Here is a 26,367-nt window from a genome sequence, read left to right on the forward strand (position 1 = left end):
TCAGTCATATCTAACTCTTTGTGACACTATGGACTGTAGCCCACCAGGCTCCTCCTCTGTCCGTGGGATTTCCCAGGCAAAACTACTGGTAGCCATTCCCTTCTCCAGGGGATCTTCCCAGCTCAAGGATCAAACCCAGTTTTCCCACATTTCAGGCAGTCTTTACCGCCTGAGCCACCATTACTTGCTGCCTGATATTAGCAAAGGAATAGAACCTAGTGAGCTTTCCTGGTGGCTCAGTGGTTAAGAATCTGATTGCAATGTGGGAGACCTCCTGCAATACAGGAGATGCAGATTCGGTCCCTGGGTTGGAAAGATCCCCTGGAGAAGGAAATGACAAACCCACTCCAGTATTCTTGCCTGGGAAATCCCATGGACAGAGGAGCCTGATGGGCAACAGTCTGTGGTATCGCAGAAAGACTCGGACATGACTTGGCAACTAAACAACAAACATAATCAAATAGGCAGATCGAAGAAGAGACTTCTGAAGAATTGCTCTTGAGCAGTGGTTGAAAGAGTGAATAGAACCTAACTAAATGAAAACTGGAGTATAGAGAATTTTAAGAGAGAGGAAGGAACATGAACAAAAGTCTTCTCTGATGGGTGCAAGCATGGGACACCCATGGGAATGGAGCTCAGAAAGTGAAGGGAGAGGAAATAACAGGATCAGCCTGGAAAGACAGGCAGAGAACAGGTACTGCATAGCTCTTTCTACCCAAAGTCGTCCGTGAACCAGCAGCATCAGCATCACTTGAGCACTTGTTAGAAATGTCGTCTCAAACTCTGCCCCACACAGAATCAGAATCAGCATTTTAACAAGATGCCCAGGTTATTCATGTATACTTTAATGTTTGAGAAACACTGCTATTGGCCATATTAAGGAATTTATGTATCAGAAGGGAGATATCTTTATTATCCATGCATGCTTATTTATGTCCAACTTTTTGTGATCCCATGGACTGTAGCCCCCAGACTCCTCTGTCCATGGAATTTTCTGGGTAAGAATACTGGAGTGGATTGCTGTTTCATCCTCCAGGGGTTCTTCCTAACCCAAGGATCGAACCTGTATCTCCTGCATTGGCAGGCAGTTTCTTTACCACTGAGCCACCTGGGAAGCCCTGTTATCTGTGGCAGATAACTAAACAATGATTCCTCTGCTTCTCTTTAATTGCAGTATCGGTAATTTACAATGTTGTGCTACTTTCAAGTATACAGCAGAGTGATTCAGTTATACATGTGCGTGTGGGTGTATTCTCTCTCAGGTGCCTTTCCATTGTAGGTTATTACACGATACCGAATATAGTTCCCTCTGCTATATGGTAGACCCTTTTTGTTTACCCATTTTATGTGTAATAGTGTATATATGTTAATCCAAAACTCCTAATTTATCTCTGCCCATCCCCTTTGGTAACCATAAGCTTGTTCTTTATGTCTGTGAACCTATTTCTGTTTTGTAAATCAGTCCATTTGTATCATTTTTAGATTCCACATATAAGTGATACCACGTATTTGTCTTTCTCTTCTGACTTAATTTGATAATCTCTAGGTCCATCCATGTTTCTGAAAATGGCATTATCTCATTCTTTTTCATTGCTGAGTAATATTCCAACTACTTTATCCATTTATCTGTCGATGGACATTTAGGTTGCTTCCATGTCTTGGCTGTTGTGAATAGTGCTGCTATGAACATCGGGGTGCATGTATTTTTTTGAATTATGGTTTTCTCTGGGTATATGCCAGGAGTGGGATTGCAGGATCATATGGTGACTCTTTAGTTTTTTAAGGAACCTCCATACCATTCCCCATAATGGCTGCACCAATTTATATTCTCACCAACAGTATAAGAGGTTTCATTTTTCCTCTGTACCTTTTCTAACATTTGTTGTTTGTAGACTTTTTAATGATAACCATTCTGACTGGTGTAAGATGATACCTCATTGTCATTTTGATTTGCATTTCTCTAATAGTGGTATTGAGCATCTTTTTCTGTGCTTATTGGCCGTTTCATGGTCATCTCTATGCCTTCTTTGGAAAAATGTCTGTTTAGGTCTTCTGCCCACTTTTTGATTTTTTTTTTTTTTAATTGAGCTGTATGAGCTGTTTGTATATTTTGGAAATTAATTCCTTGTCAGAAGCATTCTTTTCAAATATTTTCACCCAGTCTGTAAGTTGTCTTTTTGCTTTGTTTTAAGTGTGGTGTTTTTGGTGGGGGGGGGAGGTTTGCTGTACAAAAGATTTTAAGTTTATTTTGGTTATTTTCCTTTCCATTTCAATTACTCTGGGAGACAGATCCAAAAAACCATTGCTACGGTTTATGTCAAACAGTGTTGCACCTATGATTTCCTCTAGAAGTTTAGGTCTCAAATGCATTTTGTGTTTATTTTTGTATGTGGTGCTAGAGGATGTTCTAATATTTCATTTGAACATTCATGCTTTTACATGTAGCTGTGCAGTTGTACCAGCACCACTTTTTGAAAAGACTATCTTTTACCCAGTGTATATTCTTGCCTCCTTTCTCTTAGATTAATTGACCATATGTTCATGGGTTTATTTCTGGATTGTCTATTCCGTTTCCTTTATCTATATGTTGTATGTCTGTTTCTGTGCCATTGCCACACTGTTTGGATTACTGTAGTTTGCAGTAGTCTGAAGTCGTGCCTCTGCTGTGTAATGATAATTTTAAAGAGGCATCAGGACTTGAACACAAGACTTTTCATTCTTTAAAATTTGCAGTCCAGTGGTAATGTTGGCAGTGGCAGTTGTTCAAAAAAATGTTGAAGCTCAGAGGAAAGGCGATTAAGATATTTGTATTCTGTGTCTACCACCTTCTCAGATGTGTATGCAATGTATTGTTAAGTATGCAAGGCAAAATGTTGGCCGCATTATATGTTTCTTTGGGGTGCACTTCATGTATACCACTGCATTTGCCATATTGTAGCTAACCAACTAAAAGTGGGTTCGACTAGTGTTTTAGACTAGTCCATCTGTGAAAGAGAGCACTGGAAAAAAATCAGCAGGCTATAAAGGATAATAGCAAGGAGATTGGTTTGAATGTCTGGCCAGGTAATTAAACTGACAGATTTGTGAGGAGTGGGTAGAGATTACATTGAGTAAAGGAGGGCCCTAAAGAGACAGTGCTGGTTTTCAAAAATATTAGTTGTAAAACCCATGTTTCAATAGTCCATACAAAAGATCAGTGGTATGCAGATGACAGTGTAAGGGGAACATCAGGTGGTATCCCATCTCCCTGTCCTCGCCCAAATGTACAACTGGGGATGGAGGAGACTGGGAAATGCCAGAGCTCCAGGAAATACTCAGACCCCTGGTGTAAACATAGCAGGGTGTGAGGTTTGGTGTCAAGAGCACTTGGGTTCAAAGCCAAACTTTTCCATCTTATTATTTGATCTTGGGCAATATACTTAGCTTCACTGAGCTTTACTTTTAATTTTTTCTTAAATTTCTAAATGGGAATAATGATACCTGCCTTATGGTGTAGTTTTGGTACTTACTAACATGTAAGATTAGCATTCACTAAGCTGTCCATTAATGGTGACTCACACTAAGTTGTTTACATTAGAAATAATATTCTTTCATAAATTCTGATAGTTCAATTAGAATGATCTTACTGTGTTCCTAAGGAAAATCTCCTTGTTCATTCCAACAATAGTTTCCTTGTTCTTGCTGCCCAGGAGAAATGATGATCAGGTGGATCAGAGCTCCTCACAGAAATTCTTGATTTTTTTCATGAATTGTTTCAGCATTTAATATATTCTATTTGGAGACTTCACTTTCTGATAGGAAGAATTTAGCTTATGATTTTTCTGAATTAACCCATATGGACTTGTATAATTTTTTCCCTAGAGCTTTTTATTCTTTCTCACATAAGGCTACATTCAGCCTTATGCCCAGATACAGGGAATAAAGAAGGTATGCAATCTCTTAGAGGCTGATCTATCCTATACTTCATGTCTCCATTTTTTTTTTTTATGATTTCAATGGAATTATAAGACAAATCATTAAATAAGTGAATATGTCCACTATTAAATAAAATAATTAGTTTATTCTATTTTTTTATCTTATTTTTTTGAATATTCAGAACTGATTTCCTTTATTTATTTATTTTTTTTTTCCAGTGGGTTTGGTCATACATTGATATGAATCAGCCATAGAGTTACACGTATTCCCCATCCTGATCCCCCCTCCCACCTCCCTCTCCACCCGATTCCTCTGGGTCTTCCCAGTGCACCAGGCCCGAGCACTTGTCTCATGCATCCCACCCGGGCTGGTGATCTGTTTCACCATAGATAATATACATGCTGTTCTTTCGAAACATCCCACCCTCACCTTCTCCCACAGAGTTCAAAAGTCTGTTCTGTATTTCTGTGTCTCTTTTTCTGTTTTGCATATAGGGTTATCGTTACCATCTTTCTAAATTCCATATATATGTGTTAGTATGCTGTAATGTTCTTTATCTTTCTGGCTTACTTCACTCTGTATAATGGGCTCCAGTTTCATCCATCTCATTAGAACTGGTTCAAATGAATTCTTTTTAATGGCTGAGTAATATTCCATGGTGTATATGTACCACAGCTTCCTTATCCATTCATCTGCTGATGGGCATCTAGGTTGCTTCCATGTCCTGGCTATTATAAACAGTGCTGCGATGAACATTGGGGTGCACGTGTCTCTTTCAGATCTGGTTTCCTCAGTGTGTATGCCCAGAAGTGGGATTGCTAGGTCATATGGCAGTTCTATTTCCAGTTTTTTAAGAAATCTCCACACTGTTTTCCATAGTAGCTGTACTAGTTTGCATTCCCACTAACAGTGTAAGAGGGTTCCCTTTTCTCCACACCCTCTCCAGCATTTATTGCTTGTAGACTTTTGGGTAGCAGCCATCCTGACTGGCGTGTAATGGTACCTCATTGTGGTTTTGATTTGCATTTCTCTGATAATGAGTGATGTTGAGCATCTTTTCATGTGTTTGTTAGCCATCTGTATGTCTTCTTGGGAGAAATGTCTGTTTAGTTCTTTGGCCCATTTTTTGATTGGGTCATTTATTTTCCTGGAATTCAGCTTCAAGAGTTGCTTGTATATTTTTGAGATTAATCCTTTGTCTGTTTCTTCATTTGCTATTATTTTCTCCCAATCTGAGGGCTGTCTTTTCACCTTACTTATAGTTTCCTTTGTAGTGCAAAAGCTTTTAAGTTTCATTAGGTCCCATTTGTTTAGTTTTGCTTTTATTTCCAATATTCTGGGAGGTGGGTCATAGAGGATCTTGCTGTGGTTTATGTCGGAGAGTGTTTTGCCTATGTTCTCCTCTAGGAGTTTTATAGTTTCTGGTCTTACATTTAGATCTTTAATCCATTTTGAGTTTATTTTTGTGTATGGTGTTAGAAAGTGTTCTAGTTTCATTCTTTTACAAGTGGTTGACCAGTTATCCCAGCACTACTTGTTAAAGAGGTTGTCTTTTTTCCATTGTATATCCTTGCCTCCTTTGTCAAAGATAAGGTGTCCATAGGTTCGTGGATTTATCTCTGGGCTTTCTATTCTGTTCCATTGATCTATATTTCTGTCTTTGTGCCAGTACCATACTGTCTTGATGACTGTGGCTTTGTAGTATAGTCTGAAGTCAGGCAGGTTGATTCCTCCAGTTCCATTCTTCTTTCTCAAGATTACTTTGGCTATTCGAGGTTTTTTGTATTTCCATACAAATTGTGAAATTATTTGTTCTAGTTCTGTGAAAAATACCGTTGGTAGCTTGATAGGGATTGCATTGAATCTATAGATTGCTTTGGGTAGAATAGCCATTTTGACAATATTGATTCTTCCAATCCATGAACACGGTATGTTTCTCCATCTGTTTGTGTCCTCTTTGATTTCTTTCATCAATGTTTTATAGTTTTCTATGTATAGGTCTTTTGTTTCTTTAGGTAGATATACTCCTAAGTATTTTATTCTTTTTGTTGCAATGGTGAATGGTATTGTTTCCTTAATTTCTCTTTCTGTTTTTTCATTGTTAGTATATAGGAATGCAAGGGATTTCTGTGTGTTAATTTTATATCCTGCAACTTTACTATATTCATTGATTAGCTCTAGTAATTTTCTGGAAGAGTCTTTAGGGTTTTCTATGTACAGGATCATGTCATGTGCAAACAGCGAGAGTTTCACTTCTTCTTTTCCTATCTGGATTCCTTTTACTTCTTTTTCTGCTCTGATTGCTGTCATGTCTCCATTTTTAACTAAAAGATAAAATAAAGCTGAGCTAGTGGCTCAGACAGTAAAAAAATCTGCCTGCAGTGAGGGCAACCTGGGTTCGATCTCTGGGTTGGGAAGATCCCCTGGAGGAGGGCATGGCAACCCACCCCAGTATTCTTGCCAGGAGAAGCCCCTTGGACAGAGGAGTCTGGCGGACTGCAGTCCACGAAGTTACAAAGAGTCAGACACAACTGAGCAACTAAGGACAGTACAGAATATTATTAATTAAAAAGAGAGGAAACAATAAAAGCAACAGATACAGTTAAGAAACTAAATGTCAATTACACAGAGAAAAAGGTTCAATTTATGGACATAATGCTTCATCCAAATTAAAAATAATCATGAAATGTGTTGAGTAAAAGTGTGTATAAGTTTCATTGCATTGAATAGCTTTCAAAATAAATGTCCCTAAAAGTCAATATCATCAGTCTAGTATGGAGTTTTGGCCTTTAGCAGAGTGCTAGACATTATCTTCTATGCCTAAGAAGTAGGTCACCTAGCTTCCCAATTTCAAGAAGTTTTGGTTCTCCATATCCTACTGATTAATAAATAGTGCCAATATTCTACCCACATGTTCTCTGAAGTTTCCATTTAGCACATGTAATTATTTCATTAAAAATTTTTATCCATATGGTTTAGCAAGTTTCATACAAAAGATAGCCCATGGATTAAAAGCCTTCTGTTACCACTATTCTTAGGATGCTTTTTCACATCTTCCAGTGGGAGAAGATGTGAAGAAGACTCTAGCGAGGCTTCCCTTGTAGTTCAGTTGGTAAAGAATCTGCCTGCAATGCAGGAAACCCAGGTTCAATTCCTGGGTCAGGACAATCTCCTGGAGAAGGAAATGGCAACCCACTCCAGTATTCTTGGCTGGAGAATTCCATGGACAGAGGAGTCTAGTAGGCCTCAGTCCATGGGGTCGCAAGAGTTGGACATGAGTAGCAACTAAACCACCACAGTGGGAGAAACTAATCCTTTTGGCTTTGTTTAGTTAGAGGTGTGATTTTTTTTTTTTTTAATAAGAATGGATGATATCTTTAGAAATAAAATGTGGTTATAACAGGTTAGAAATGTTAGGAGTCATCACTGGTTGAAGATGAGGCTGAAATGAATAAGTTTATAACCTTTCACAAACAACATTGACATAGAAAGTATAATTTTCTTATTGTTCTTCCTGCTGGAATATTTTGTCTTTTTACTTCCTGGGAAGCTTACTGAGTCCAAAATAACATAGCCATTTCTTACCTGGTTATTCAGCATTACTGGTTTTTAAGTACATCTTTAGTTTTCAGATCTTTTGGCAGTAGTTTTATTTTTAAAATCAGTGTATAATTTAAGTAGCATATGTTACTTTTAAGTACCTGACAGATGCATGATTTTCTTAGTAACCAAGGTATTAAAACTATGCTGAGTTGATATCCTGAGGAACCAGAACATATTCTGCTTAATATTATGTCACTATTAATCTTAGGAAGTACTTAAAGGTGAGCTGAGGTAGTGGTATCTATTCTACTGAAAGTAGCATAGGAAGAATAGTATGTGTTGATGTAGGTCTAGTTTCCTAGACTTTTAAAAAAACTCTTTATTACTATTCTGACAATGTACTGTAATGGAAAGAGGATAGGACTAACTATCAAGAGGTCTTACCTTCTGACTGATGGTGTCTTCTCTCTGAATCTCTTTTCTTAGCGTACTAAGGTTGCATGATTTTCTGGGTTGCCCAGTGTTATCTCCTAAAAGGATAACTGAAGACTTTCTGATTTCTATTTGCTCTAATCACTTAGTTTAAGTGCTCAGGCAGTTTTTAAATAAAAAATATTGATGTCATTTTAGCCACACTAAGATGTTTAGTTGACTTTAAAATCCCATCTAGGAGTAGACCTTAGCAATGCATGGATAGTAATAGTAAGTTTAACCCTATGAAAGGAACTGATAAGTCTGGGGAACTATGATTGTTATATTGGTGATTATTAAATGGTAAGACTAGCAAGTGATAGAATAATAGATACAGTGTAATCTCACTTATACACCTAAAGAGCAAGAGAGAGAAATTTAAAATAGCAGAAGAGCGGAATTTTTATATATTTAAGGAGAGGGCTATTTAGTTTAAGGGTGGGAGGCATGGAAGAGGGGGTAGGTAAAAGACCTTCACTTATTCTATATATATCTTTATATGAATTCTTTAAACACATATTTATTATTTTTGTAGTTTAGGGAAAAAAATCTTATGTGTAAATGTCTTAGAATTTAACACTTTACTATTTGAGCAGTCTGTAAATTTACTTTGAAAATCTTCATCTTGGAAAATAATTATTGAAGAGACTGGAAGGAAATTACAAGGAACCATTCCTTTGTGGTATACAGTACAAGCATAGGAATTAAGCTGTTTTGATCTGTTTATTGAATTAATTTATTTCTTCAGACCTTCAAGACATTCCATATTCTGATTGGTGTGAGCAGACTATCCATAATCCCTTAGAAGTAGTTCCCTCTAAATTTTCTGGCATTTCTGGATGCAGTGATGGAGTGTCTCAAGAAGGCTCAGCCAGCAGCACCAAAAGTACAGAATTGCTACTAGGTAAGTTTTCAGATTTAAATCCAAAGCTTGTTAATATAACTGTACTTAGTTGTTTGTTAATGATGAGTGCTGTTCATTAGTTGTCTCAAATCTATGACAACTTAGTTTTATTTAGGTATATTTAATCAACTATTATACCTATATCAGCTGCTGATGCATACTCACATAGTTGTCTGCTTTCATTAGAAAGAATTTTGATCCCAAAATGATTGGCAGGTCATGTGCAGTTTATCTCAATTTTATATGTATGTTTGGTAAAGTTTAAAACAAATTCCATTAGTTATAGTAGTTTTCTATTGTGATACAGATAAAATATTTTTATCTTCTTTTCAGGTGTTAAAACAATTCCAGATGATACACCAATGTGCCGAATACTCCTTCGCAAAGAAGTTCTGAGATTAGTCATTAATTTGAGTAGTTCAGTTTCAACTAAATGTCATGAAACTGGGCTTTTAACGTAAGTAAGCTTTGAGCACGAGTATTCTTTGCTTTTTTATGGTGAAAAAGACACTTGAAATACTTAAAAAGTTTGATCAATTAGCTTTACATCAGTAGTTCTCAACTGCATGGCATATCTTAGTGAGCCTAGATTTTCATCTACTTCAACCAAACTAGCATATGATAACAAATTGAATGCAGAAGCAGGTATGTGAATCCAACTGTTTTCTATTCAGCCAGATGTTAAAAAGATCTGTAAAAATGTAAAATAATGACTCTTCTCACTCTTAGTTTTGGAAAATATAGTTATTTTTCATTAAAATATATGTATTTATGTTAACATGTAATTTTATTTTTTAAATGAATTAATACATGTTTTGAAATTTTCTAAATTTTCTTTTTTTTTTTTTTTTAATTTTTTTATTAGTTGGAGGCTAATTACTTCACAACATTTCAGTGGGTTTTGTCATACATTGATATGAATCAGCCATAGATTTACACTTATTCCCCATCCCGATCCCCCGTCCCATCTCCCTCTCCACCCGATTCCTCTGGGTCTTCCCAGTGCACCAGGCCGGAGCACTTGTCTCATGCATCCCACCTGGGCTGGTGATCTGTTTCACCATAGATAGTATACATGCTGTTCTTTTGAAACATCCCACCCTCACCTTCTCCCACAGAGTTCAAAAGTCTGTTCTGTATTTCTGTGTCTCTTTTTCTGTTTTGCATATAGGGTTATCGTTACCATCTTTCATTACAGCATACTAACACATATATATGGAATTTAGATAAATTTTAATTTCTTATATGGTAATTATTGATGGCTATGGCCCACAAAAGTAGAACTAAAGAATCCACCTGCAATGTGGGAGATGGGGGTTCGATCCCTGGGTTGGGAAGATTCCCTGAAGAAGGGAAAGGCTCCCCCACTCTAGTATTCTGGCCTGGAGAATTCCATGGACTGTATAGTCCTTGGGGTCACAAAGAGTTGGACACGACTAGGTGACTTTCACTTTCATGGCACACAAAAAATAAGATTTGGGGGTTTCTCAACAATTTTTAAGAAGTAGAAGAATTCTGAGACCATAAAGCTCAAGAAAAGCTGGCATTCATAAAAATAAGTGACATTTTCTTGGTTTAATTTTTCCCTATTTTTACTCCTTTTAAAAGTTGCAGAATTTTTTTGCTTTTCTAAATCACAGCAACATGATAAAAGAATATTCAGGCCATCTTCAACATCTTTGATATGCACTATTTAAAGCTGTGGTCCTCAAAAAATGAAATGCACTTCAGGGTCTCCTGTGGGACTTTACAAAATGTAGTAGCATATATACAAGGGCCCCACTGCAGACTTCCTGGCCAGAAGCTTTAAGTGTAGAGGGTCCTTCACCTGTATTAGCCCACCCACTGCTGGTTCTGAGGTGCTGGACCAGGCGAGAGCCACTAGTAAATGCTGAAAGATACAAAGATAGAGCCCAAAGTTCCACTTCAGTTTAACTTTAAAAATTTATTTCTATTTTAAAGCTTCGTTTTAAAAATACTTGAGTTATTCTAGGCCAGTAAATACATTTTGTAATTTCTCAGGCCAGTGAAAAAGAATATTTCTCACTTTCCAAGAAGTATTTGGGTTTTTATCATTTTAAGAGATAGCCCAAACTTAAAATAGTTATAATTTAAGTGTGAAGTAGGAATATTTACTATTTTATATTCTTTTGCCCTCACCCCAGATATGTCACTTGATCTATATATCCAGAGGAAAAAAATACTTAAAAATGATATTTTGAAAGAAAATAAGCAAGTCATTATTATAATTTTTATCACATCCTAGTCTTTTCTTTCATTTTAGAATTAAAGAGAAGTATCCTCAAACATTTGATGACATATGCCTTTACTCTGAGGTTTCCCATTTGCTGTCACACTGCACATTTAGACTTCCATGTCGGAGGTTCATACAAGAATTATTTCAGGATGTACAGTTTTTACAAGTAAGTAGGATTTGTACTTCTGAACTTTATCTTTCAAAAATATTTGTTTGAATTAAACTAAAAGTTTTGAGATTGTATCTGTTGATACACTAGAAAGTCATTAATAATTTACCACTTCTTCCCTAGATGCATGAAGAAGCAGAGGCTGTCTTGGCAACACCACCAAAGCAACCTATAGTTGATACATCTGCTGAATCCTGACCTCATATTTATGATGTATATAGATGTAGACTATATATATATATATACATATATATATATTCATATTTGTGGACTTCTAAAAGCCTCAAAAAAGCCGGCTGACTGGGCAGCAAAGACAGGAGTATCTTCTAAATGCTGTTCCAGCAATTACTGGTACATGAACAGTTGGAACTGCGGACTTCCCTAACCAAAACAACTTCCTCTCCCCTCTGTGGAGCCCCTTTGGGGGTTCATTATTCATTACCACAGTTTTAAGAGTTTTAGTTACCATTGTATGCAAGATCCAAGCACTGAGTACCTACATGGGTTTTCTATTTTTCATTTTAAGAGCATAATAACAGTGGAACAGTACGGTATGCAGAAGCACCCTACACACCGTTATCTCTGAATTCCTTTTTTAGGGTAAATATAAAGATGCCTTGTTTGTTAACTAATTTTGGAAGCCAGGAATCAGTGTCTCTGAGGCTGCATCCTGTTAGCACAATGGGATGTTCTGTAACTGCTGGTATTAGAAGGGGATCTTTGGCCCTTCCACTTTTTTCTTCATGTTTATAACACTACTTCAGAGGTTTTTAACCTCAAAGCGAAAGAAGAGCCTCACCAACCAGGACTTATAAGTTATTTTTATGTGACTAGACTTACATAAAATTTCTTACTTGTTTTCCATCTCTTCAGTTTTGTTGCAATGTGTTATTATAGGCTATTTGAACCGATTAAGGTTTTTCACTACAGTTCCTGATTAAAATCAGAAAATTATTTTATAATTCAGAGTATTTTTCATTTATAAAATGCATATGTTTTCAGTGCACTTCTATTTCCATTAGCTTCCCACATCACCATTTTAACAGGAACTTGAACAAAGCACTATTAATTTAGACCTAAAGTGAAAGAAAGCATTAAATAACACCTTGGATCTCTTAAGGAAAAGATAAGGTTGCCTATAATTTATACATTCCATGGGAAACGAAGAGCCATAGTTTATTTAAAAAAAAATCCTTGGTGAAACATTATTATGATTAAAAATTGTAGTGAAAAGCCTTAAGTACCAAATTTTAAAGCAGCAGTAATTTAATTTTTATATCAGTGTTCTTGTTTTGCACAGACTAAATGCAGTGATAGGTGAGTTTATGAGTACAGTAGTTGCCTTTATCACATTTGTGAAGTTGTTAAAGTTGATGAGGGCAAAGTTTTATTTGTTTGTTTAATTTGTGTATGTCTAAAGATATTTGGAAATCTTTACAGGAATTAAACATATATGCAAATTTGTATATAAAAAAAGCATGGCCATCATCATTAGAATGCTTGTAAATGAAAGGATCTTTTTTGAGGTCTATATATAAGTAGAAAAAAAAATCCAGCTGGACTGATTAGGACCCTTTTTTAATTGATTTGTTTAGACCATTTTTACAGTTAGGCATCAGCTCTGACACAGTCACAATATGGGGACTAGTATTTTCCCTTATTACAGTTCTTTTTTATAATGGACTTGTCCTTTGAGATCTCTGTAAAGAACCCTGTGAACTAGAAAGCATAACTCACAGAGATACTTTTTCTTTTTTTTTACTTTACTGGCACTGAAAGTTCCAATTGAGATGAAGCATTTCATCTCACTTCGTAACACCTCTTTGACTGCACTTCAGTGAATTGTTCTTATGTGCACTGTGTAGCGACTTACATTATAACAAAGCAGATAAGGGCTGTAAGCTGCTGCTTATGTTAAAAAGTGGTTCTTCAGATTTTCTTTCATAAAATCCAATTGAAGATAAAACAGATGCTTTTTTTTTTTAACTTTAATTTATCACTGAACCCAAGTGTTTATTTAAATGTCAACAGTACTTCTAAGAACGTTGCCTGTCACCTTGGTCTTTGGTCTTGGATGATGAAACTACCTTCCAGAGAACCAAATGTCAGAGATACTAGACCAAATAGTGGTTAAAAACTCCAAAGGAGGTAATGTAGTAATCTTATTAATAATGGGATTAACATATTTTAGACGTTCATTTTTAAACACTACCTCAGTTAATATAGAGTATAAAATCTGTGGTTTAATCCCTCAAAAGTTAACAGTAAATTCTTTTTTGTTACACACACACACACAAACACACACCTTCATCCCTGGACCCCACCTCACTCATCCATCCTGAAATGAAGTCTTTGTTACTATTAGCCTGAACAGTTTTTTGGATTATTACTTTGAAAGATATGTATGTATATATCATAATATTTGTCTTTAGCACTTAGTTTGGGGAGACAGAGCTTTGTGGTTCTCAGTAATCTAAAAAAAAGATGTCTATATTAAGTGTATAGTGCTATTTGGTTTATCCATGTTTCACTGACAGGTCTAATACGTTTTCTTTAAGTACTTATTTGTATAAAAGTAGACTTTTACGATGAAAAATGCTCACATGCAGTGCCAAGTGATTTACTTAGGTGTTTAAAATGTTAAATTATAGCAGAAAAGATTAGGGATGTTGTCAGTGGTAATAGAAATAATTGAGAAAAGCATCTATATGTAATAGATATTACCAGACTATAAAATACCAAAATAATGTCAATACTGTAGTTTTTCAAGATTTTAGAATTAATCTTAGTCCATATAAATTTGTACTACTGGTAATTATTGAATAATTTGGAGGAATTTGGGCAGTTGTGCTGGTTATAAACTGTGAATTTCTAATTGTAAAGTGAATTGTTTCTAATTGAAATTTTTTTCAAGAACAGATTTCAGCTTCACATACTAAGTAAATACTGATAAATAAGGAAATTAGAAATTAGTATTTGTAATTAAACATGGTCTAAAATTTCTTATACTTTTACTTCCTGTTTATGCTTAGGTAGATTTGAAGGGGGAAAAAGTCTTTTTTCCCTAATAAAAAATTTTCTAATAAATATTGGTAGCATAAGGGCATTCTGTAAGACATTGACATTAAAAGAGGCTCTTTGGAGGTATATACTTTATTTTACTAGTTACTCTAACATCATATATATAAGACCTTTTGAAATGGTGTGGCTTTAATAGTTTTCAGCTCTTTTATCCAGAGCTTGAAGTAATTAAGGCTGAGTTTTTCAGGGCATATTACAGATGCAAAGTGTTCAACAGTGAGGTGTGAATGCTTATTTAGACTTGTCTACTGCTATTTATATAAAAAATTTTTTTCATTCCATTCAGAGGATGCCTTTTATCCCCACATTAAAGCACAGATCACTAAGCAATAAAAAGCAATCAAATTGTCATCCAAATTATAACTGCAATTACTTTGCATGGTGAGAGTGAGGTGCTAATTTTGTGTGAGAGGAGTTTTGTAAACTACCTTGGGAAAGGTCCTTTGGAAGTAAGGTTTTTCCCCTTTTATCCTATGTTTCCAGTTTTGTCTCAAATTCAACAATCCATTAAATTAGGGAAAAAAAGTTAATTGAGAGAGTTTGATAAGAGCTGTTGGAATAAAAAGAACATTTCAGATCTTCCAAAATGTCAGTTGGGAAAGGTCTCCCTTGTCTCTCCATTTAGGAACTACATTATTACCAGCTTCATTTCAAGACTGTCACTACAGTGAGAGTTTGATTATAAAAGCATACCAGTAAAATTAATAGCAGTGCTTATCAGACAATATTAACATCTGTGAGAATCTTTCTAGGAGCATTTGTTTTTTCTTTTAGTTCTAGGTTCCCAGGGTAGTTTTCATTCATAGTAGGTTTCTTTAATGAATGTGGATTTTCTCCCCTTTAGTATTTTTGTAACGTAGGTGGATAGCTATGCCACTGCACGCATAAATTGCACATTTTGTTTGACTTTCTTTATAAAATATTTAATTTGAAAAATATAATTTATGCCAAAAAAGTATATCTTGTAATTTTGCCACTAATAGGTTGATTTAGCACAAAATGCAAAGTCTTTGGGAAGAGGAGGGGGGAGATTTAAAACTTTCATAGATGATAGTTGAAAAATGTTCCATTATTGGCCTGTCAGAAACCCTAAAGCTGCATTGTAAAACAAATGATGTAAATTAGTTTTGAAAAGTGGTAAGGGACTGTGAAAAAAATCTCAGACTTAATGCTCCCTAACCACATAATTTTTTTCTTTTTTATTTAGTAATACGCTGCTACATATTCGGAGGTTCTGGTGTTTGTAGGTCACTGAACAGACATTGAAATCTGATTTATATTGTATAACTGTAACATAGAAAGAAAAGTATTTATATATTTTCCGTAAGAATATTTCATTGAGTTGTGTATAATTTAAATAAGGTTTGTCCCTAAATGGTTTTGCTCACCTTGATTTTTTTTCGTGGTTTTCTTGTTTTTGTATAATGTGTATAGTTTATGTCAAGGGCATTAAAAGCCTCCTGAAGCATAATCTTATCAAAGGGATACATTCTTAATAAAATGTACTTAAAAATTCTTAAACTTGTGTCATTGTTCTATTTCACATTTTAAAAACATCATTGCTGATTTATGTACCACTGAGGCTGTTACATGTAACTCTAGGTAAAAGTGACTTTTAGATACCACAGATAAGAATCTGGTTCAGTAACAGTTCAGTTCAGTTCAGTCGCTCTGTCCGGTCCAACTCTTTGCGACCCCATGGACTGCAGCATGCCAGGCCTCCCTGTCTATCACCAACTCCCGGAGTTTACTCAGACTCATGCCCATTGAGTCGGTGATGCCATCCAACCATCTCATCCTCTGTCATCCCCTTCCTCCCACCTTCAGTCTTTCTCAGCATCAGGGTCTTTTCAAATGAGTAGTGGCTTGTCCCAAATGTTTTAAAATAGGTATTTATACTTTCTGAATACTTCATAATCTAATCAAATGTCTTTACAGTTATTATTTTTTAATCTCAGGTTATTGTGAAAGGTTTGATAAAGTAGGTCTATCTTCAGAACAATTCTGACTTTAGTGATTAATACATAGGATGAGCAATGATGGTATGATGGTAACTTTTCTGTGTAAGCTATTCGATTTCACTCAGCTTTCCCTTGTGGCTCAGCTGGTAAAGAATCTGCCTGCAATGCGGGAGACCTGGGTTCGATCCCTGGGTTGGGAATATCCCCTGGAGAAGGGAAAGGCTACCCGTTCCAGTATTCTGGCCTGGAGAACTCCATGGACTGTAGAGTCCATGGGGTCGCAAAGAGTCTGACATGCCTGAGCGACTTTCACTTTCACAGAAACTGGATCAGGTAAGCTAGCCAACAGCCACCTAGTGGCAAAAGAAAATACCACAAGGGAAATAAATGGTCAATCCTGGAGAATAAAATTCAGTGTCAAAGTTAGGGTCTGTTATCATTGGTTGAATGTGGTAAAATGTATTCAGAAATAGATTTATTTTGAATAGTTTGGTTTTTAAACATATTTATGTGTATCATTTTCATATTGCCTTCTCTATATATGTTTTTCAACAAAAATGTAGTTGGCCCTCAAATTAAAAAGCACACTTAATCATCATCACACAGCTCATTTTTAAAACTGACAATATAGCTGAGCTTCAGAAAGTTTGTTTCATTTTTTAAAACTCTCTGGTGTATAAAGTACTCCGGGAGATAGTGAAAGACAGGGGAAGCCTGGCATGCTGCAGTCCATGGGGTCGCCAAGAGTTGGACATAGCGACTGAACAACAATAGCAAAATACCAAAGACTGGACAGTTTATAAATAACAAATTTATTTCTCACAATTCTTTGGCTGAAAATCTGAAATTAGAGCGTGAACATATTTGGGTGAGGGCCCTCTTCACGTCCCAAACTTCTCTTGTCTTATGTCCTCGATGGCTTGATGGGACTAGGAAACTGTAGTGTCTCTTATAAGAACATCAGTCCCACTCATGAGAGTGACCTCCCAAAGACCTCCATCTACTAATACCATCATCCCTGGGTGTTAGGATTTCAATGTAGGAATTTGGGGAGGGAGGTGATCATTCAGACCATAGCAACTAATTCTGCATTGATTAAAAAAAAAAAACAAAATGTATGAAAACTTTCTCTAATGCTTAGAGGACAAAGATAACTGTCCTTTAAATGGGAATATGTTATTGTACATACTATTTTAACTACTAATTTTGAAGGCTTTATATTTTCAGTTATATCTTTTTGAAGGCTGTCATTATGTTTTGGCCATGCCTTGCTGGATCCTGCTTCCCCTACCTGGGATTGAACCACGTCCCCAGCAGTGGAATCACGGAATCTCAACCACTGAACCACCAGGGAAGTCCCTCTTTGAAGGTTTTAAAATTCCTATTTTATGCAAAATGCTTAGCATGTTTTGTAAATTCTTTGAGATGAAAGCCAGCTGGTCTCCATAGAGTTCTTAGAAGAAATACTTGATATTGTCTAATACAACCTGATTTTCTTAATAAATGACATTCTAGTGGAGAAAGTTTCACTAGACTTAGTATGGGTCAGGTGTTGGAATGTCAGCAGGCACTTCCAGCAGGTCCATGGATATATGTATATCTGAATCACTTAGCTGTACACCTGAAAACTAACACAATATTGTCAATAAACTCCAATATAAAAATTTTTTTAAATTAAAATCACATCTAAAACCTAGTTAGTAATATTCCATATCAATATCACTGTAATGCTAGTTAACCCTGTGTGACTACTAGATACTAGAACTGTGTGACAGGTTCCCTGCTTCCCATCTACCTACCTGCAGCTGAGGACCAGTCACCAGGCCGAGGCATTATTTGTAGGTCATTTCCAGTTCCGCCCACCATCAAAATATCCCAATATTGATATGGAATATTACTAACTAGGTTTTGCATGTGTTTTTAATTTTTAAATTTTTTTATTTTATATTGGAGTTGATTGACAATATTGCCTTAGTTTTCAGGTGTATAGCTAAGTGATTCAGATATACATATATCCATTCTTTTTCAGATTCTTTTCCCATATAGGTTATTAACAGAATATTGAGTAGAGTTCCCTCTGCTATACAGTAGGTCCCTGTTGATTATTTTATATATAGTTGTGTGTTTATGTTAATCCCAAGCTCCTAATTTATCCCCCCCACCTTTTCTGTTTGGCAACCATCAGTTTGTTTTTGAAGTCTGTGAGTTTGTTTTGTAAATAAATCCACTCATATCAGTTTTTTCTTATAGTCCACATATAAGTGATATCATATTTGTCTTTCTCTGACTTCATTTAGTATGACAATTTCTAGGTCCGCCTATGTTGCTGCAAGTGACATTATTTCATTCTTTTTATTCTATTGCATATCTGTACCACATCTTTATCCATTCCTCTGTTGATGGACATTTAGGTTGCTTCCATGTCTTCGCTGTTGTAAATAGTACTGCAGTGAACATTGGGGTGCATGTATCTTTCTGAATTATGATTTTCTCCAGATACATGCCCAGGATTAGAACTGCTGAATCACAAGTGCTTCCCAGGTGGCTCCGTGGGTAAAGAATCTGCCTGCAACGCAGGAGATGCAGGCAAATGTGAGTTTTATACCCGGATTGGGAAGATCCTCTGAAGGAGGGCATGGCAACCCACTCCAGTATTCTTGCCTGGAGAATCCCATGGACAGAGGAGCCTGGTGGGCTACAGTCCTTTGGGTCGCAGAGTCAGACACTGCTGAAGTTACTAAGCACCAAAAAATCAGACACAACTGAAGCGACTGAGCAGGAGCCCGAGCACATGGTAGTTCTAGTTCTAGTTTATGAGGGAACCTCCATTCTGCTCTCCAGAGTGGTTGTATCAATTTACATCCCCACTAATAGTGATGGGGGGATGGTTCCCTTTTCTCCATACCCTCTAGCATTTATTGTTTGTAGACTTTTTTATGATGGCCATTCTGACTGATGTGAGGTGATAACCTCATTGTAGTTTTGATTTGCATTTCTCTGAAAGTTAGCAGTGTTGAGCATCTTTTCATATGCTTTCTGGCCATCTGTGTCTTCTTTGGAGAAATGTCTGTTTAGATCTTCTGCCCATTTTTTGATTCGGTTGTTTTTTCACAGGTGTGATTATTAAAAAGGTATTATGGCTGTTTTAGAAAAAGTAAAGCCAATTTAGAAAAACATTTACAGATGAAACCATGATTTGCTTTAAAATCATATCAAAGGGGAAGACTGAATAAGACTATGGATGGACTAAAACAACCATGGTTTAGTGGCTATTGGGGTTGATGATAGTACATAGTAGTAGTGTTAAGTCGCTCATTCGTGTCCAATTCTTTGTCCAACCCCATGAACTGTAGCCCACCAAGCTCCTCTGTCCATGGGATTCTCCAGGCAAGAACAGTGGAGTGGCTTGCTATCCCCTTCTCCAGGGGATCTTCTGAACCCAAGGATCAAACCCGGGTCTCCTGCATTGCAGGCAAATTCTTTACCATCTGAGCTACCAGGGATAGTTCATAATGGTTTGTTAAACTCCTGCTTCTATCTTTATTTGAAATTCTCCATGAGTTGGTTTTTTCTTTTAATCCTCGTAATTCTGACACAAATTTCAAAGTTTCTGAATAACATTTCTTAAAACAATGCTGTTAAGTGGCATATAGTCTAAATACTGTTATTTGGTTATTTGTGGACATGGGAAAGGAATGTTTGGAGCCAAAACTAGAGTCATAGTGATACTGTAAGGAGAAAGTTATATAAACCCAGCCATTTCCTATTGGCATGTTGTTACATTTCAGAAAGACATCTTTGTTTGACTTAGGTCAGTGATTCTCAAAGTTGACTGTGTATCTGAGTGCCTGGGATATATTCCAGGCCTTGTGCCACAAAGATTTTGGTTGGGAGATTTAGAGTGGCACCTAGGAATTTACATTTCTAGTAAGCTCAGAACATGATTTATCACTTAATGATAATTACAAGAGTTTCAATTCACTGATGTAGAGAAAACACAAAATAATGCAGTGGTGAAATATTTTAATTAAGGCTTACGGCAACAGAAATGACTTCAAGGTTTTGTGAATTATTTTTCTAAAGAAAACCTTTACAAAAGATACTACTTACAAATCAATCATCACTGTCATTGATGTTTCTATGTATTTTTATCATTGCATCATGACAGACACAAAGAGGCTAAATGATGACAATACTGGCCCCAAAGTCTTCTCAAAAACAGACTAATCAAGATACTTGTTTGTACTGTGTTAGGTGTACATAGTCCATTATTCCAGCCAAAAGCATAGTTCTATGGAAGGAAAAAGCTGAAAAGCATGAGCAGAAGTCCTGGTTTGTGTATATTTAGGTCAGTTAACAGCCATCTTCCTTTCAGCTGTGGCTCCTTCTCTCTTGTTCTTCATAGTGCGGAACGGTGTGACACAGGGCACTTGTACCAGAGGCACAAGCAGTGCCATCTCCACCACAGCAAAGAGAAAGGAGCCCCTAATCACGCTTATTTAGAAATATGGTGAGTAAACATTAAGGGTTGTCGGGCAGAGAGAAGGCATGACTGAACACTGCTATATAACAGGTAGGTGCTTTGCATATATTGGTTCAAAGAGACAAAGCTGCTGCCAAGCCATTAAGGAGCGCCCACTCCACATAGCCTTTTACAGTTATACCATCATAGGAACATAAGGAGACAGTGAAGGTGTTATCTTGGCCCAGACAACCTACTGGAGAATCCAAAAGAGGCTTACTGAAAACAGGTCATGTATATATCATAGTTCTTGGAAAAAAACAAAAAACAAATGAACCATAAAATGTGAATGGAATTAATGACATATTTTCTTCTATTCTGAGGTAGTCATCAAAAATTGTAGAAGACGTGTCCACTAAGTAGGAGTGCTATAATCTTGACACTGAGGCAGGATTCTGTGCCAGCCCCACTCCTTAACCATGGTAAACAACAGAAGGACAACTGTGGGGATCTCATCAGTTCATTTGTATGTCCTACCTATTAGATAAGGCCTAATAGGAAGAGTTCATCTTACTCCTGTCACCACTTCAGAGCAAGGCTAAAATCTTGTTTTGGTCTCAAATATGTGACTTCATTAAATACACCCAGAATAAATTAACATTGACAATTTATGCTCCCATAACGAATATTCTGTGACCTGAAATCTAGTTCCTTTATTTACCCTTGAGATATGAAATGTGTGGAAAAACTTACTGGAAATGCTTTCCTGCTAAAAGCTGAACTTCAAGGACCACAGCCACCCTGTCCAATACTGAGTGGATGTGGTCTGTCTCTTATGTCAAGTGCCAGGTCTGCTGTCATAAAGGTGAACGTGGAACACACAAGAGCAAGGTAAGCCTGTTGCCACGATCCTGCCATTTCCACAGCAAGCCTGCTCCAAGCACAGATGTTAAATTTCATAGCTTCTGACCTTTGAAACCTAGTGAAATTACATAAATCAGATCTTCCAGTGGTGATAATTCACTGGGATTAAGCCCCGAGGTATCTGGTGATGGAGTAGTGCCAGCTATGCTTCTACTAGTGTCTGTGTAGCATAAGGATATGCAGTGGGTACTCAGCTTAGTGGTAGTGTTCCCCTGGATCTAAAAGGGTAGTGGAGGACAGGCTGCTGTTCTCACTTGGGGGAGGGGAGGCAAGACCCAGGGGAATGGCCATTTGCATTTTATACTCCGAACAGAGTGTGGGCTCTGGTGGATTTGTTGGTGGGCTCTCCTTGTCTCCAGACATGGGTGAAGCCAACTGGGATACATAATTCAAATTAGCTTCTCCGGCTGGGATTTCTCCCAGGGAGTTCATGTAGTTTTGTTCCAGTGTCTTTAGTAAATTTTCAGGTGAAGTCAGTGGTCCCAGCTGACAGTGTGGGGCTTGAGGGGTTACTGGAAAATGTCCACAATAACCCAAGTCAGAAGCTGCCTGATTATAAGTAAAGTTCTCAAAACAGATGCAAGGTCCAGGACCAGAGTAGTTCTTCTCTGTTGGGAGCAGGTCAAGATAGGCAGGCTTAGTACCTTTAGTTTCTGTGGGTGACTTCCTAGTGCCTGTGAACTGTATCTTACTCCCTTCGGGCTTGTTTACAACTTCGATAGCATCTGGAACACAGTCGTTGACCTTCATTATTGTTATATGAGGATTCTCCTGAAACAGAAATAGAAAATGGGCAAAGATAATGTGTGTGTGTATCACAGTATATAAAGTATGTGAAATGCACTCAGAGCTTCACTTCTTTGTGTGTTTTATCCTGGTCACAAGTTAACTGGCGATGATGCTGAAAACCAAAGGATAGCCCCTGAGAGAAGTCAAAGCTGTGTTCACTCATTTCATGGCTGGGGGAGCAGAGGTGGCTGTTGCTTTGTTATATCTTCCTGAGGAGGTCTAAGAATGTATGATTATTATAGCGCAACCCCTGGGTTAGTCTTTAACAAGTACATGGTATCCCTAGAATATCCCAGAATTTACCTTGGATTTTATTAAAGACAGGACGCTGCTCTTGTAAGGGTCTGGAATGTCAGGATAACACTTGTCCTTCAACCTAGAAAACCAATGAAAATTACACTGAATTTTGCAATAGCATGGAATGGTTAAGAGTGAGAAACCTGGAGTCAGATGAATCCTTGCTTTATCACCCGTAACTATAACCTTAAGCAAGTTTTTTAACCTTCCTAGGCTTTAATTTCCTCACTGGTTCAGTGGATATCATTATGGTAGTGATGGTGTCGGAAAGATTAAGTGAGTTGTTATATGTAAAGCACTGAAAACATTGCCAAGCACATGGTAAAGTGAGATATAAATATTAGCCGTTGCTATTAAACAAGTGTTGCAATATTTTCAAATAGTTTCCTTATGTATTGTTTATACATCTGTTGATGTGTCAACAGCTCATCTATTGATAAGATTATTCAAAAATTTTCATATTTTTACCAAATCTTCTTTGTCCTTTCCTTTCCAGCACTTTGCCTCATATGATCCAGTGTGATTTCTATTTTATTAAATTTCTTTCTAGATTTTTCTTTGACTCTCTTCTTGGATAAAACCTTCCCCACACACTTACCACTGACTTTTTAGGTAGCAGGCGATCATGATGACCAAAACGCAGAAAATCATGGGGAGAATGATGTATATCAGTATATGGGCTGGAGAAGGGAAAAGAAAGGGATGTTTTTAGTGACTGCTTTTCCCTCAAAGGAATAAGTTTTACATGTCTGTTATTTCTCAAAACTCTATTTGTGCAAGATTTCACTATGAGTGCTGTCTGACTGGTGGGGAGCAGGGTGATGAGACACCAACCAGCCAACACAGGGATGCATTTGCCCATAATACTTGCAGCTCAAACTCATTTCCTCTCCTGACAGAATGGATCATTACTTCCCATTCTTCACTTCCCTCTCTGTATGAGTATACTCCACCCCCTTGACGTACAGGCTCAGCCATGACTTGGTTTGACCAATGGGAGGTGACTAGTGGTCACGCTGGTAGCTGAGTTGAGTGTGCTCATTAGAGTTGGCTTGCTTTTGTGTTCCTGTGATGCACTCTGAGCAGAGCTGGTCCCTCAGAGCCACTGTCCTTCAACCTGAGCCTTAGGGAACTAAAAAACTACATGGAACAAACCTAAACGTGCCTGAAGCTTGGAGTCCCACCTGGTTCAACCTATATCAGCCAAGCCAGGAGCATGAAAAGACAGATTTATTTCTGTATGCCACTGAAATTTGGAGGTATTTTTGTTATTCGTTGTTCAGTCACTAGGTCGTGTCCAACTCTTTGCGACCCCATGAACTGCAGCACACCAGGCTTCCCTGTCCTTAACTATCTCCTGGAGTTTGCTCAAACTCATGTCCATCTCATCTTCTGTCGCCCCCTTCTCCTGCCCTCAATCTTTCCCAGCATCAAGGTCGTTTCCAATGAGTGGGCTCTTCACATCAGGTAGCCAAAATATTGGGGCTTCAACATCAGTCCTTCCAATGAATATTCAAAGTTGATTTCCTTTAGGACTGACTGGTTTGATCTCCTTGCTGTCCAAGGTACTCTCAAGAGTCTTCTCCAGTACCACAAGGTATTTTATTACCCATTAAAAACTGAGTAATGCACCCCTTCTAGTTAGGGTCTGATAAAATTACCTAAGTCATAACCTAGGTAATTATTCTACTTTTATTTCTCAGATATACTAAAATACGCTATCTGTGATTTTCAAACTGTTCTGGGACTTAGAAAGTTTCTAGGTCATAGATCAGTCAGATTAGCTTCACTCTTATCATATGTTGTGGGATTCTGTGTAACTTTTTTTTTCCTTTCATGAGTTTCATCTAGAGAAAGAAAGAGACAGACAAAGACAGAGAAGAAAGGTTTAAACATTGCTGATCTAGACAAAGTCCACAACTGTGTGTGTCATTTGTCAGTTTCCCAGGAACTCCTGAGAGAAGAGTTTTGATTTGGAAAAACTCACAGTATTCATCCGGAGTCGTGACCTTTCTGAAGTCATCCAGGGGACCCTCACCAGCACTTGTATAAGAAGTGACGAGAAACTCATAGACAGATTCTGGCTGTAGGTCTTTCATGACAAATGTCTTTTGATCCGGGTTGTCAATTGTGTATTTGCAACATACTGAATTATCTGTTTTTTTTTAAAAAAAAAATTTTTTTAAGAAGATAAAAATGATTAAGAGTGTAATAAAGATCTTGCGAGACAGTCAGGCATTAATACTTCTGTGGACTTGGTACTGCCAACATTTCTAAACCAAGCTTGCCAGAGCTACTTAGAGTACATTGCGATAAGCTTTAACAAAGTCAAAAAAAGGAAATGAGGTTAGCAAGCAAGTTTCCTAAGCAGTAGTAGGTTTTCTTAAGGAGTTGGGAGTACTTCAAGTGCGTCTAAAAATACTGGGCCACATTGTTTTTAAGTAGGTTAAAATCCTGGCCCCCATCGTCCTGTCCACCCTACTAATTTAAGGACACTATCAGATCATTAAAGCATGTGAGCACAGAAATCAGCCTGGACACAATCAGAGATGGCTGGCAGCCTTTCCAATTATTTCAAGTAAGGAGATCTTGAAACTGTAAACAGAGTAAAAGACAACTAAAAAGTGTCACCTGGAAGAACTGTCTTTTCAAATCCCCGGTGGCACTTCTCCCCTGCCTTGGATTTCAGGTAGACATAGTACCCTTGTATAAAACCAGTTTGAGATTCGGTGGGATAATCCTTCCAACTCAGAGTGAAGGAGTGGGAGGTCAAGTTATTCGGGACCACTTGAGGGTTGTATGAAGGAGCTAAGAAAGGAAGTTGCAATAACGTAAGAGTCACAATTTGGAAGCAGTTTCAGAGCATTCATGTAAACTGAAGGTAGAACCACAGCCCACTCTATAGGTGCTTACGCCAAGTGAAGGACTCTTATCTTTTTCTCTGATTTTGTTCCTGAGAGCTGGGAAGAAACAAGCTTCGTCTTATTCAAGCCTTGCCTCTCTCAGAAGTAGAAATGGATGCCCAGAGAGATTCAATAACTTGTGCAAGGTCACACAGCAAAAAAGAAAATAAAGGCTTCCCTAGACTTTTTTCCATGCCTGAATTCTAAACAGTGTTTGGGAAAATGAACTGATGTGGGGTGAAGGGAGGAGGAGGAAGGGTTATGTTTGAAGAGGTCAGGGTGGCTTTGAAGAGCTTTAGTTCCCAGGCAGTGGTAACACACAGTTGTCCAAGTGTAGGTGTGTGTGTGTGAAGTCGCGTCAGTCATGTCTGACTATGTGCAACGCTATGGACCTTAGCTCACCAGGCTCCTCTGTTCATGGGATTCTCCAGGCAAGAAGACTGGAGTGGGCCACATTCCCTCCTCCAGAGGATCTTCGCGACTCAGAGATTGAACCCACATCTCTTAGGTCTCCTGCCTTGATAAGAGGGTTCTTCATCACTAGCACCACCTGGGAAGGCCCTGTCCAAGTGTGGGAAGAGTTTATTCTGAGGCTGCCCTGAGTCTGTTTCAGCACATAGGCTAGTGCACACCTGGCCTATGTCCGCCAACACACACAGAAACACCCCTCCTGCCTGTCTGGGACAGCACC

The 26,367-nt window shown here is 37.5% G+C and overlaps 2 protein-coding genes across 6 annotated transcripts in view; one reads left to right on the plus strand and one right to left on the minus strand.

Moving 5' to 3' along the window:
• RICTOR (RPTOR independent companion of MTOR complex 2) overlaps nt 1-15,861 on the plus strand; it is a 126,800-nt gene extending 110,939 nt beyond the window's left edge. For all 3 annotated transcript variants that reach the window (XM_043887183.1, XM_043887185.1, XM_043887186.1), the window contains 4 exons: nt 8,678-8,833; nt 9,167-9,290; nt 11,118-11,256; nt 11,383-15,861. In XM_043887183.1, the coding sequence (XP_043743118.1) occupies nt 8,678-8,833; nt 9,167-9,290; nt 11,118-11,256; nt 11,383-11,457 (494 nt within the window). In that variant the 3' untranslated portion in view covers nt 11,458-15,861. The remainder of the gene's footprint in view (nt 1-8,677; nt 8,834-9,166; nt 9,291-11,117; nt 11,257-11,382) is intronic.
• A 4,446-nt stretch (nt 15,862-20,307) lies between these two features.
• OSMR (oncostatin M receptor) overlaps nt 20,308-26,367 on the minus strand; it is a 62,210-nt gene continuing 56,150 nt past the window's right edge. For all 3 annotated transcript variants that reach the window (XM_043887565.1, XM_043887567.1, XM_043887566.1), the window contains 5 exons: nt 25,405-25,581; nt 24,761-24,928; nt 23,372-23,453; nt 22,780-22,852; nt 20,308-22,458 (listed from right to left, as the gene is read on the minus strand). In XM_043887565.1, coding sequence (XP_043743500.1) covers nt 21,883-22,458; nt 22,780-22,852; nt 23,372-23,453; nt 24,761-24,928; nt 25,405-25,581 — 1,076 coding nt within the window. In that variant the 3' untranslated portion in view covers nt 20,308-21,882. The remainder of the gene's footprint in view (nt 22,459-22,779; nt 22,853-23,371; nt 23,454-24,760; nt 24,929-25,404; nt 25,582-26,367) is intronic.

Source organism: Cervus elaphus, chromosome 25, assembly GCF_910594005.1.
Source record: "Cervus elaphus chromosome 25, mCerEla1.1, whole genome shotgun sequence".
Taxonomy (NCBI): Eukaryota; Metazoa; Chordata; class Mammalia; order Artiodactyla; family Cervidae; genus Cervus; species Cervus elaphus.